The sequence below is a fragment of the Dama dama genome, chromosome 33, assembly GCF_033118175.1.
Source record: "Dama dama isolate Ldn47 chromosome 33, ASM3311817v1, whole genome shotgun sequence".
In the NCBI taxonomy this organism is placed as follows: Eukaryota; Metazoa; Chordata; class Mammalia; order Artiodactyla; family Cervidae; genus Dama; species Dama dama.
In genome coordinates this window covers 42,032,816-42,046,057 of record NC_083713.1, presented here as the reverse complement: position 1 = coordinate 42,046,057, position 13,242 = coordinate 42,032,816, and the positions used below count along the sequence as shown (strand labels likewise).

The following is a 13,242-nucleotide window of genomic DNA, read 5'->3' as shown; positions in this document are numbered from 1 at the left end:
AGGAAAATAGAGAAATGAAATTACATTTTACGGGGGGAAAAGGAAGTAGGTCTGACTTACAGGTGGCTGTTTCAGGATAGGAGAACAAAGTAATGGGTACTGAGAATGATAAGAAGGTTTTATAGAAAGTGGACCCCAAAGGAAGAGTTCTGTGCATAAATACAAGTTTTCTTGAGATGTTGAACTGCCTTCAATAATGGATTTCAAGTTTCTTTACCTCTGAAGTGATCTGTTCTGTGTTTACCTTTGAAATCTTTTGTTAACTTTAATTAAGTGAATATATTGTTTCACAGTGATCCATATGATCCTATCTGAGTGTCACAAACTTTTGTGATATTTATTGAAAACACTTCCTAAATCATTTGACTTCTAAATAACTTTGGGATACTTCAGAGGGCCCCTGGAATATCCCAAAGAGAGATATTAAACTACCTGAGTTCATTTGACATGTTAAATTACATGGAAAGTATTGTTGGAGGAGTGATGTGTCTTCTCAGATTATATTGTATGGTTGATGTTACTAATATAGATATCCTAGAAATTATGTGAAATTCATGAAAATCTAATATGTTCTGGTAAAATATCAGTTATAATTCTAGTTATCATATTAAAGTGTTCAGTATCACAGCAATGACCAGACTACCTTGCCAATTGCAATTTAATCAGATTTTAAACATGCCTTCTATGATTTCACTCTGATGCCTTTGCAAGAATACTGCTACTTCAAGATTTATGGTAAAGACTTCTACGATTAAGCACTAAACAAATTTTGTTATCTGGTAAACTGGTAACAGACTGGAATTTAGTCTACACTCTATGTTAAGAGAACAAAGTTTTCTTAGAATGCAGCTTTTGATAACAGCTTATGAATTTCTTTGCCTTTAAGTGATTTGTATTTGTTTTTAAAATATTTTGTTACTTTGGTAAGGTAAATAAACATTATTGAAGATTATGGTACATGTAGACAAAGCTCATTCTGCTTCTACAAAAAAAAAAGCCCTCATGGTTAGACTTTTGCTCTCCTGATGTCCTTAAAACACAGCAATCAGTATCAGTTCAGTTCAGTCACTCAGTCGTGTCTGACTCTGCGACCCCACGAACTGCAGCACACCAGGTCTCCCTGTCCATCACCAACTCCCAGAGTTTACCCAAACTCATGTCTATTGAGTCGATGATGCCATCCAACCATCTTATCCTCTGTCATCCCCTTCTGTTCCTGCCTTCAATCTTTCCCAGCATGATGGTCTTTTCAGATGAGTCAGTTCTTCGGATCAGGTGGCCAAAGTATTGGAGTTTCAGCTTCAACATCAATCCTTCCAGTGAACACCCAGGACTGATCTCCTTTAGGATGGACTAGTTGGATCTTCTTGCTGTCCAAGGGACTCTCAAGAGTCTTCTCCAACACCACAGTTCAAAAGCATCAATTGTTCGGCACTCAGTTTTCTTTGTAGTCCGACTCTCACATCCATACATGACTATTGGGAAAACCATAGCCTTGACTAGACGGACCTTTGTTGACAAAGTAATGTCTCTGCTTTTTAATATGTTGTCTAGGTTGGTCATAACTTTCCTTCCAAGAAGTAAGCGTCTTTTAATTTCATGGCTGCAGTCACCATCTGCAGTGGTTTTAGAATCCAAAAAAATAAAGTCAGCCACTGTTTCCACATCTATCTGCCATGAAGTGATGGGACCAGATGCTATGATCTTAGTTTTCTGAATGCTGAGCTTTAAGCTAGCCTTTTCACTCTCCTCCTTCACTTTCATCAAGAGGCTTTTTAGTTCCTCTTCACTTTCTGCCATAAGGGTGGTGTCATCTGCATATCTGAGTTTATTGATATTTCTCCCGGCAATCTTGATTCCAGCTTGTGCTTCCTCCAGCCTAGCATTTCTCATGATGTACTCTGCATATAAGTTAAATACACAGGGTGACAATATACAGCCTTGACGTACTCCTTTTCCTATTTGGAACCAGTCTGTTCCATGTCCAGTTCTGACTGTTGCTTCCTGACCTGCATACAGGTTTCTCAAGAGGCAGGTCAGGTGGTCTGGTATTCCCATTTCTTTCAGAATTTCCCACAGTTTATTGTGATCCACACAGTCAAAGTGGTCTACTCCTAAATCAGGGAATTAAAAATGGGTGAACAGAAGCTGTTAAATCAAAGAGTCAGGGCTATGGGAGATCCAAGACAATCACTTGGCTTTTCCCAGTCCCTGACAAACCTCATTTATCGATGGGTTAAAGCCTTCCCTGGCTACAGGGTTAATATGAAAAAATTATGTGTCACTGAATATTAAGTTTTGTTAATTTTTAAACTAAGTTTCTAGTTTTGTTAATTAAGGTCTAATGTTTACTAAGACTCACTTCTGAGATAGTTCCTTGTTCTTATGGTATATTGTTAAAAGATTTAACTAAGTTGTTAAAAAGAACACTCTAAGTTTATTTCTAAAGCTTAGCTCAGTAAGCAATCTTCAGATAAAGATCAGATGCTCCGTGATGTACAACCAGGAGATTAACACCTGGCTATAATCATTTAACTAAGTCAGACGACCTGGGGTATACTGGGCCTACACCTAAGGAAAGTTCTTGACTTAAATTCTTGCTTGTGACCTTACTAATAACTGCTAGCTGTATTATTTTCTATGTTGCTTGTTTCAGAAGATTGTCTCTTACGTTACAAAATGTGTGACTGAGGCTGTGATAACATGCTGATATGCAGTTCCATATGAGATCAATGATTATAATAATGTAACTCTAGATACGGGAAGAAGCAACAAGAAGGGATATTTTCCTGGACCAAGAGGCTAGTAAGACAGGTATGGTCCAGAGACTTTTGGTACTCGCAAGGCCTGTTCCAATAACAGCACAGTGAGTGGCCTATCAATGGAATCTTCCGTAGGCCTGAGAATGAGCCTTCCCAGCACCACAGATTAAATGGCCATGAAATCCAAAACATGGTCAAATGTGTGGCTATGAAGGGACCCTACTGACGAAGCTGGCACTTGCCAGCTGCCTCTACAAAGATTACATCGTGACCACTGCAAGCTGCTGACCTCCAACACCCCCTGAATGGAGTTCAGGGTGGAGATCAGAAATAAGGCACTCTGTACTCTGGAATAAAACCAGAAGAACCGGCCTTCAGATAGTCAGATATTTTCAGATAAAGATTTTATAAGCCCAAATTCTTGCATCTTCTCATACCTAGAGAAACACTAACGTCACGAACCATTGTCTGGTACTGGTTCTCCTGGCTAGCCTCTGAGCAGCTTTCTACTTCTATTAATCTTTGGGCCACATACCTTTAACTTTGTTATTAAGTTTGTTTCTTCTAGAATACAACAAATCCCCAAGTGGTAGTACGACAAGAATATTCCCTGACCAACACCCAGACAATGCTGAAACAAGTCCACCTTATCATTCCATGGACTCTCATCTCTCTGCATAAATGCACCTGGACAGAGACCAGGCAAAGGGAACCCAGAGCCCCACAACACCCCTCTACAGCCTGAAGAAGCCAGTGTGGTCATCACCCCTTTTCCTTTGAGACTGGGTTCCCAAATGCCTAAGAAGGGAAATAAGCAGATAATTAGACTTGAGCAGGGTATCAAAAGGGGCCAAAGAATTGGCCCTAAAAATAGAGAGGGAGGAATGTGGTGTCCCAAGGACGAAAGAGCAGATAAAATCAAGTAGGGTCTTGGAATGCAGGAATGGAAAAACCAAACCCTTATCGTCCTTCCCTCCCCCATGTTGTAACTATTAATGGAACAGTATAACCTGTCTCCCCTCTTACCCCATAGGGAGAAGGTATTTGCCCTACTCTTCCCCTACCCAGTATACATGCCTTATCCAATCAGCAAATGACCCACAAGACCCCTGTCTCACTCCTTGTATGCCGGGTATAAAAGTCTAAGGTCTGGGTATAAAAGGTCTAAGGACCTTTGTTCAACATTGGTTCTCCCTTGAGCTGGCCCATTGTTCTAACAGCATCTCCCACTGTAATAAACTTTATTTCCCTCTCACTCTGTCTCACGTCTGGAAATTCTTTTCCAACCCGTGCCCAGACCACAACAATTGTGTCATCCATAAAGAAAGTGAAAGTGTTAGTCACTCAGTTGTGTCTGACTCTTTGGAGCCTCATGGACTGTAGCCTGCCAGGCTCCTCTGTCTCCATGAAATTCTTCAGGCAAGAATACTGGAGTGGTAGCCATTCCCTTCTCCAGACGATCTTCCTAACCCAGGGATCGAACCCAGGTCTCCTGCATTGCAGGCAGATTCTTTACCATCTGAGCCACTAGGGAAGCCCCATCCATAAAATACCCCCCAAATTTTGTGACCTCAAACAAGAATATTTTTTTCCTACACAGTGTCCACAAGTCAGGAATCTGCCTGGGCCCTCTGACTCTCAGCCTCTCACAGGCTGCAGTGCTTTCTAGCAATTGACATGGATGTTGACATGATTCAGATCCTTACAAGTTATTGGACCGAGGCCTCAGTTCCTTGTGACCTGTTGACTGGGGGATCCATGGGTTCCTTGACTCAGAACAAGACAGCTTGCTTCATCTGAGAGGAACTCACAGTCTCTGGTAACCTAACCATGGAAGTGGCCAGCCATCATCGTGGCTGTATTTTGTTGATTAGAGTAAGACACTAGGTCCAGTCCACACTCTAGGGTAGGGGATTACGTACTAGGAAGTGGGGCTGACTGGGGACTAAGCATCTTCTCCCATAGCCTGTGGGTACCTTTGTGGAGGTGGGAGCCAGGGGCTGGATGGAAGACTGCTTCTCCACTCTCAGTCTAATGTCTCTGCCTCTCATGGTGTGGGCATCTTAACACCACGACTGCTTCTAAGACTGGAAGAGAGGTGTGTTTGAAATAACCCGGCTCTTAAATGCCATTTGAAAGTCAACTCCCTCATCTGATCTTCAACTGGAGAAAAAATGGTATATTTTAGTGCTGGAAGGAGAAGTCTGTGTTGGATTTACTAAGTAAAGTTGATAGAACTCACCAACACAGTGCATTCTTAAAGAGATTGCAAATGTAATCGCCACTAAGCAATTTGGGGTTTATATTCTGAGTTTAATTTTTGACCGCCTTTAAGATAAGAGTCCACTGCATTTTCAGATGAAACACCCATGAAACTGCTTCATTTTGTTCACGTACCTCTCTTTCGGTTGGGAGCTACTTAACAGCTTGGTCCGTGTCTACTTCATTTCTAACACCAGCACTTTCGCTGGCACTTAGGCTCTCAAAAATATGTACTAACATGAAATATTTTTGTGTTTAATACATCCTGTACCAAATTAGCTAAATATTGGTAGCATTTTCATAGTTGAGAACTCTACAGATCTTTTTCTGGCATAAATGCTTAAAAAGAGTGACCTGGATCTATGATACCTGTAATTTCTGTGTTATTTTGCTAGTTCATTAGAGCATTAGCAGTTTTGCCCTTGAATCAAAGTTCTCTACTTTTCTCTCCACAGTTTCCAAATATTTTGTCCTTTGGAGTCAAGGGAATTGCCCTGATTTTATGATGACATTTGGGTACGATATTTAAACTGTTAAAAAGTTATAAAAACGACCCTTTGGTATTAAATGTAATAAATGGCTCTGAATTGAATGCATGCACAGGTTCTCTTATATGAGCTTTGTGAGCCCAAACCGCTCCAGTTACATATTCTCATTGTAATTGGACTCTATGACATTCTCTCATCCCCCAAGAGTATGTCAAGCCATGAAAATTCCTCCTGGCTTCGTGTTGATGTATACTTTGGGTCTTTTGAAGTTTTGGATTTCATCTGTAACTAGCGTATGGGACTCATAGTACTGTTGGTCCTCCCAGTCCTGAAGAGGCAGAGGTGTGTCTGCAAGAAAACAAAACAAAACTTATTTCATTCCTAAGAGGTTTATTGCAACTCTCAAAGAGAAGGGAGGGTGGAATGACTTGTCCTTATTCAGCCTCATCTTTCCCAAGAATATTGTCTTTACTCATGGCTACTCTGTACTGGGTACGTTTGTCCTGGCATGTATTTTTCTTTGTAATTCTACAGTGTTGTGCTTGCATGTCTTCAGTTAGACTGTGAACTCGACATCAGAGGTTATCCTCTTCTTTTTTCCTTCTGTTTTGAGGTCTTTGATCTATTTTCCTGATCTCTTTTCCTGTTTTATACCCACTCTCACACCACTCTGGCAAGAGGAACGTGCGTATAGATGGCTAGTCTAGATTCATGATTGATGCGTTAGAGTTGGGGCTTCCCAGGTGGCGCTAGTGGTAAAGAATCTGCCTGGTAATGCAGGGAGTGCCAGAGACGTGGGTTCGATCCCTGGGTCAGGAAGATCCCCTGAAGGAGGGCAGTGGCAATCCATTTCGGGATTCTTGCCTGGAGAATCCCATGGACAGAGGAACCTGGTGGGCTACAGTTCATAGGGTCACAAAAAGTCAGACATGACTGAAGTAACTTAACACACGTGCACGTGCATTAGAGTTGACTGAAGTCGAGAGGCTGACACATGTCTGGACTCTTGTAGTGAGGAGTTAGTCAGTTCCAGAAGGCATCGTAATAATACTGAGTTAACTCTACATGGATAAAGATGGACGCCAGTCTTCCCTTCAACCCTAGAAACACACCAGAGTATATTACTGCCATGAAATTGCACTGTAATATTTTCTAGTTGTGATTCATTCACAGTTTAATATGCTTCTAGTTCTGGTTTGACTTTTCCCCCAGGAAGAGACTAAAATCTCTTCATTATAATATAGACAGTGTACTGCACTTTGAATACAAATTTATCCATGTTCAGAGTAATTTTTCTTGTGATTGTCTCTACCCTGGAGAAGTGCCTTTAATGAATTACATACAAATTGTGTAATTTAAGAAGTTAATTTGGTTTTCTGGTTACACAGGACTAAAAACAGCCCTTGTAGAAAGAGATGATTTCTCATCGGGGACCAGCAGCAGAAGCACTAAATTGATCCATGGTGGTGTGAGATATCTTCAGAAGGCTATCATGAAGTTGGATATTGAGCAGGTAATTGTGTATGCTGGTTGTTAAACAAAAATTGTTACTATGCTTTTTTTCTACCCAATTAAATCAGTTTTTTTTTTTTTCTTTTAATGGCCTTTAACATTTCTTCCTATTGGAAATACCTATTTAGTGTATTCTGCTGGAGTGTCTTTCAGGAGAGGCGTGTCACGTTTTTTTTTGTTGTTTTTTCCTGTAGCAACACGTTCATGAGTAACCAGGGTCCTATTCTACACAGACATGTCAAAGTAGCAGATTTACAAAATCACTTTTGGATGTGTTACCTTTTAACAGTTGTGATTGTTTTTTGTTTTGTTTTTCTGACTGATGGTCACCCAATTGCTTCTTCCCAAGTGGGTTCAGGGGAGCTCTGTTGTAATACATGAGGAGTATTAAACTGATCTTAACTGCAAATGCAGTCACACTGCATATTGTCACTGACATATTCTGAAGAAAAAGATGATCTGAGTCATGCTTTTTTTTTTATGTCACACTTTGTTGTGTCCAGTCTGCCACCATTTGAAAACTGCCAAGGCAGTGTGGAAGATGACATTTCCCAGAGGGGGTAAAAAAAAAAAATCAGCTGAATTCCCTATCTGCTTCTCGTCCATGAAAAACACAGCAGCACTAACTTGACATTGTCAGTTTTGACTCTGTCCCCTTTTCTTACATGTCTGTTTAGGACCATGATGGACGTAAAGAAAAGAACATAGGGTTTAAGAATCAGATGGCTTGTGATGTGCTATAACTTATTTATTCAGTTTCTGTAAGCCTCAGTTTTCTCATTTGTAAAAATTAGTATTAGGATAGTAATGCTGGGTCTTCAGAGAGGGATAATGAAGACTAAGGACAAAAGCTTTTTCATGATCATTTATAAAATACTATGCAACTCCTAAGTACTATGTCTGCTTGGGCTAGTGGAGGCAAGAAGAAAACGTTTAACATGAATTTGAACAATCTATTATCTCTTACATGAGAAAATATTATGGGGGACTGAGAAAAGGGACAATACAGACAATGCAAGATAAATTGTTACAATAATCTTGTAACTCAAGTCAGGAAAATATCTTACACCTGGGAACTCTGACAGCATGTTTTTCTCCTATGCAAATACAGTTAAGGTTTCTAAAAAATCTTTCAGGTTGACAGCATGATGTATTATTAGAAATTTGATTAGGAGGGAGCCATCCTCACTCAGAGGTAGAGAGGTTTCTGTGTATCAATCAGTTGGCAGGGTGTCTATTTGCCATTTGAAAATATTATGATCTGTTACTGCCAAACTAATTTTCTCTGTTTTGCTTTTCAGTACAGGATGGTAAAAGAAGCCCTTCATGAGCGTGCCAACCTGCTGGAAATTGCTCCCCATTTATCAGCCCCATTGCCTATTATGCTTCCAATTTACAAGTAAGCCTTTTGGTATCATCAGTGTACTCTTTGCTTATCTGAGGCCAATAGAACAACCCAGTTTTAATGGCAGAAGTTCCTCAATGTGTATTTCTTAAAGTAGTTGTAATTAGTCCTAATCTTTAATCCTTTTAAAATATTTTCCTTTGTTGTATTTTAAAAAGTGTGACTTTTCCTAAATTGCTCTCTGCCAACTCACCTCTGAGGGCTAGATCTTGAAGGCAAAGTGGCTTGTGTTCTGCTTTTATAATTAGTCTTTTTAAACTCCAGTTTCTGAGAGTACATAGAGGAACAACTGCATTTGCACTGGGAAATATATAAGAGGGTCATTTGCAGGCTAAAATGCAGAGCCAGGATGTATCCTGCTGCGAAATCTGAACTGACATATATCAACTCCAAACCCTAAGCCATTTTGTGTCATTTTAAATTTCTGAGTTAACCAAACCTGAAATTTGGTTTGTAGGTGTCAGATAATCGTAAATTATTAAACCCAATTTTCTGAATATTGTTAGAGCTATCCATCAAGTTGACTTAAACTGGAATACAGGCAATATTAAATACAGGATTATGTAGCTCTGTTAGCTGCATGAGTGTTTTGTGGGGTCTAGAAACAGATTTTATAATTTTTGTCCATATTTTGTCATAGATGGCTTGAGACACCTTAAGCCAATGAGTCTCTACCCTGGGTGTACATTAGAGTCACTCTGGTCTTTGCCCTAGTCTAGTTCAATTGATCTCTAGGAACACAAGATCCAGGCAGTTATGTTTATTTTTGATGCTCCCTGGAAAGTCTAATATGCAGTCAGGTCCAGAACCACTGCCTTCGAGATGATTCATTTATGTATGTGATTCAGCTGAGCTGATCTCAGAACAGGAAGGCACTTCTCTTGTTTCTTATGCAGTACACTTGTAGACATACTTTGCTTTTCTTAATAAAAAGTGTCTTATAAAGTGACATTCTATAATGTTATACTCTGTTTATAAAGAAACCTTTTCCCCTCTTTATGCTGTAGGTGGTGGCAGTTACCATACTACTGGATAGGAATCAAGCTATATGATCTGGTTGCTGGAAGTAATTGCCTGAAAAGCAGTTATGTCCTCAGCAAATCAAGAGCCCTTGAGCATTTCCCAATGCTCCAGAAGGACAAACTGGTAGGAGCAATTGTCTACTATGATGGTACGTGATTTTTGTTTTTTCAGGATACTTTTCTCTCACTCCTGACCCTTACAGTGTATTCTTAATGAGATAGTTTTGCATACTAATTAATGCTAATATTACACAACACACAAACATACATGTGCACTCTGCACATAGTGTTTTGCTTTTAATATCGCTCGATCTTGAATATTGCTTCGACTTTGAATCTCATGGTTGGCTTGGTCCGTTTTCCATCATTGTGCATTTTGGGCCCCACCTTCATGCCATTTAATTTGTTATATGTTTGCCAGTGAACGCTTGCCTTATGAATATATTATAATGTTGAAAGCAGCTGAGGATCTGTTAGGTTTTCTAGATGAAACCTCTATTTTCAAGGGGTTATAAGCCTAGGGAAAAATGCCTCTGGGCTGAAATGGACATGTTCATATTTTGCACAGGACACAATTCTTGAACATACAATTTATGTGATGAAGGTAGATGAACATTGCATCTGTTAAACCAGTCCGTTGTTTTTTTTTCTTCAGTCCCTCAGTTTTTAATGCTTCTTTTATTGTTATTAGATGTTTTCTAACAGTGACATTATCTAGTACCCATTTGCCTTGTGTTCAGTGTTCATTCATTGTGTTTGTGTATGTGTTAACAATACAGTTTTGTACACTTTTATTTGAAGGAACTAACCACTTAACGTAGCTCCAGATGAACCACAATACAACACACATCACAGGAAAAGCTGTTTGTGAAATTTTACTGTGGTTTTTAAGGGAGAATGGAATTGGAAAATAGTCCAGGAATTTCTGTTTATAAGTAAATAGCTGGACCACAGATAACTGTGCACATTCAAAAAGTCTTAGAAATTTTGTGGCACAAAGGACAGCTTAGGCCCTATAGCGAAGTGAGTTGTTAAAATCCCACTATGTGATCTTACATATTTAGTGTTTAGATATCTAAACTCTTAGTATGAAGAAATGTTTTGTTTTTTTCTTTTTTCAGGAGACTTTGATATTTATACTTCATAATACAGGATATCTTTTAGGCTACCTGCTTTGTTTCTCCTCAGCGTTAGGTTTCTGAATCAGTTTAGCTATCTGTCAGGCTTTCATGTATGAATGCAAAATGTATACATGCAGATGGGGCAATGGGGACAAACTCAAGAAGATATGTTAGGAGCAACAATATTAGAAAAATGTTAAGGGTCTTTGACAAACGTTAAAAGCCAGAAAATGCACAGTTTACAGTGCCTTGCAGCATCTAAACACCACAGAGGGGCACTTAACTACTTTTTTGGTGCCCCTGATTGAATCTCATGTTAAAGGACAATCTTGACTGAATTTTCTTTCCCTTCTTCAAACCCTTAACGTTAATCCATTGTAGTTTGTTGGGTGATTACATTAAAGAGGTTTTTGGTGCAGGAGGAATCAGAAGGTATTCTGCAAATGGACCTCTGCCCATCCTTCCATGGAAATGTTTGTGCCCTTTGCCTCTTAATTTTAATCCCTCCCATGCAAACTCTCTCAAGTACTTGGCCATTTTCTTTACCACGTGATCTATTGAACACAAACTACTTTTATTTATTATTTTTATTTTTTAGCTTGTGCATATCTGAATCTCCTTGAGGGTAATATTAGTGGATGTCATATCTGAATTTGTGGTGTCCTGTCTTATGTTGGTTTGATAGTGTTATGAATTATAGATTCTTATTGATTTTACGTAGAGAAACCAAGGGAAATCTATGTCACATAATGCAGGAAAAACATTATCATATTAAAATCAGAGGAAGGAGGATTTCTTTAATCTACAATTGGCTTTTATAGCTTGTTACAGACTGCAAAATTATGAGTTTAGCAAAGATTACTGAAAAGTTTAAAAATTATTATTAAAAGAATTTCAAATTGAAAATTGATTGTGAAACCCAAGTCTTGAAAAAGTAAAAATCATTCTAGTCACTGGAAATAGTTTCTTTTTTAATTTTGTTCTGAAATGATGTAGGTCCAACCATGTCATGCTTGAGGCAAGACAAAACAGCAATGTGAAACAATGTAGTTCTACAGTATCACAGCTGTATTCACAGGTAGGCAACTCTTGTTAAACCTAATGGTGTGAGGAGCAAATTAAATAACAACATGGAAATAAGGTAGAAAGGAGCATATAGAAAGGAATTAAATGTAATAAATGTGTGCTCAGAGAAAGAAAAGGATGACTTACTCTTTAACCAGAAAAATAGCATTATTATCCTGCTACCGAAGTACTTCAGAAAGGAAAAAATACTCAAGCATATACCATTGCAGTTGAATTCTGAACACTGTAACTTATAAGATAAACCTTTCTTGGCAATAACAACAACATAACCATGCAGGAGACCCCGGTTTCAATCCCTGGGTTGGGAAGATCCCTTGGAGAAGGGATAGGCTACCCACTCCTGTGATCTTGGGCTTCTCTGATGGCTCAGATAGTGAGGAATCTTCCTGCAGTGCAGGAGACCTGGGTCGATCCCTAGCTTGGGATCTCCTGGAGGAGGGCCTGGCAACCCACTCCAGTGTTCTTGTCTGGAGAATTGCCATAGACAGAGGAGCCTGGTAGGCTACAGTCCACAGGATCCAAAGTGTCAGACGCAACTGAGTGACTAAGCACAGCACAGCACAACATGCTGTATATTACATCCCCAGAACTTACTTATCTTGTTACTAGAAGTTTACATCTTTGACCACATACTTTTTTTTTTTTCACATGATTCATTTATATGAAATGTCCTGATTAGTCATATTTACACAGATATGGAAACACTCTGGTTGCCAAGAAATAGGAAAGAGGATAGGGTTTGAGCTTGATGGCTGTAGGGCAGAGAGTATCTTTTATTATTATTTTTAATTGGAATATAGTTGGTTTACAGTGTCATGTTAGTTTCAGGTGTAGAGCAAAGGGATTCTGTTAATGTGGTAATTACAGTGGCTATTCTGTGCTTGCCATATTTTGTTAATCTCTGAAAAACAAACTCACATATGAGGAGGAATAACTACCATCTTTTTTCAGTATGCCATGCTATGTGCAGTCGTGTCTGACTCTTTGCGACCTCACAGACTGTATAGACAAAGTAGATGTCAGATCTTTCAGTAAAATCCCTATGAAGTGAAAGTTGGGGTAGGAAGTGACATACCAGGTTATATTTTCATTTTTATATTATGTTAGAGAAAACAATAGTCATCTCACTGGTTTTCTGCCTGAGACAAGTCTAGTGTTTTTACTCTGTCCCTCTTCCTGTCCTACCAGAGAGTGACCAGCTGTACCGGTCTGTGGCCATTACCACTGATCGTGGGGTTCCGTGTATACGTTGGTGACTGGTAGAACTCTTCCCACATCAGCAAGAAGTGTTTAAGGCACGACAGGCTCAGGTGACTTGGCAGGCTGTGAGGTTCTTGAGCCAGATGTGGATGGTTTGCCAGTTTCCTCAGAAACTCACTTGTCTTCCTCAACTTTACTCTGCTTGATCCTAGAGATCTTTGCTGCCATTCTAGTTGAACTTCACTCATCCAATCCAGTACACAGAAAATGAGATATAATTAAAAATCATTAAATATTTAAGACCATAAGATACCCCCATTAAGCTTCTGTAAGATGCAACTGGAGAACAAAATTACAGCTTTAAATCCTTCCTTCTGAGAGTCC

General features: G+C 39.3%; 1 protein-coding gene across 4 annotated transcripts in view; it reads left to right on the top strand.

Moving 5' to 3' along the window:
* The window catches only part of GPD2 (glycerol-3-phosphate dehydrogenase 2), a 144,262-nt gene that overhangs the window by 67,742 nt on the left and 63,278 nt on the right, over positions 1 to 13,242 (top strand). For all 4 annotated transcript variants that reach the window (XM_061135799.1, XM_061135796.1, XM_061135797.1 and 1 more), the window contains 3 exons: positions 6,901 to 7,025; positions 8,326 to 8,423; positions 9,437 to 9,600. In XM_061135799.1, coding sequence (XP_060991782.1) covers positions 6,901 to 7,025; positions 8,326 to 8,423; positions 9,437 to 9,600 — 387 coding nt within the window. The remainder of the gene's footprint in view (positions 1 to 6,900; positions 7,026 to 8,325; positions 8,424 to 9,436; positions 9,601 to 13,242) is intronic.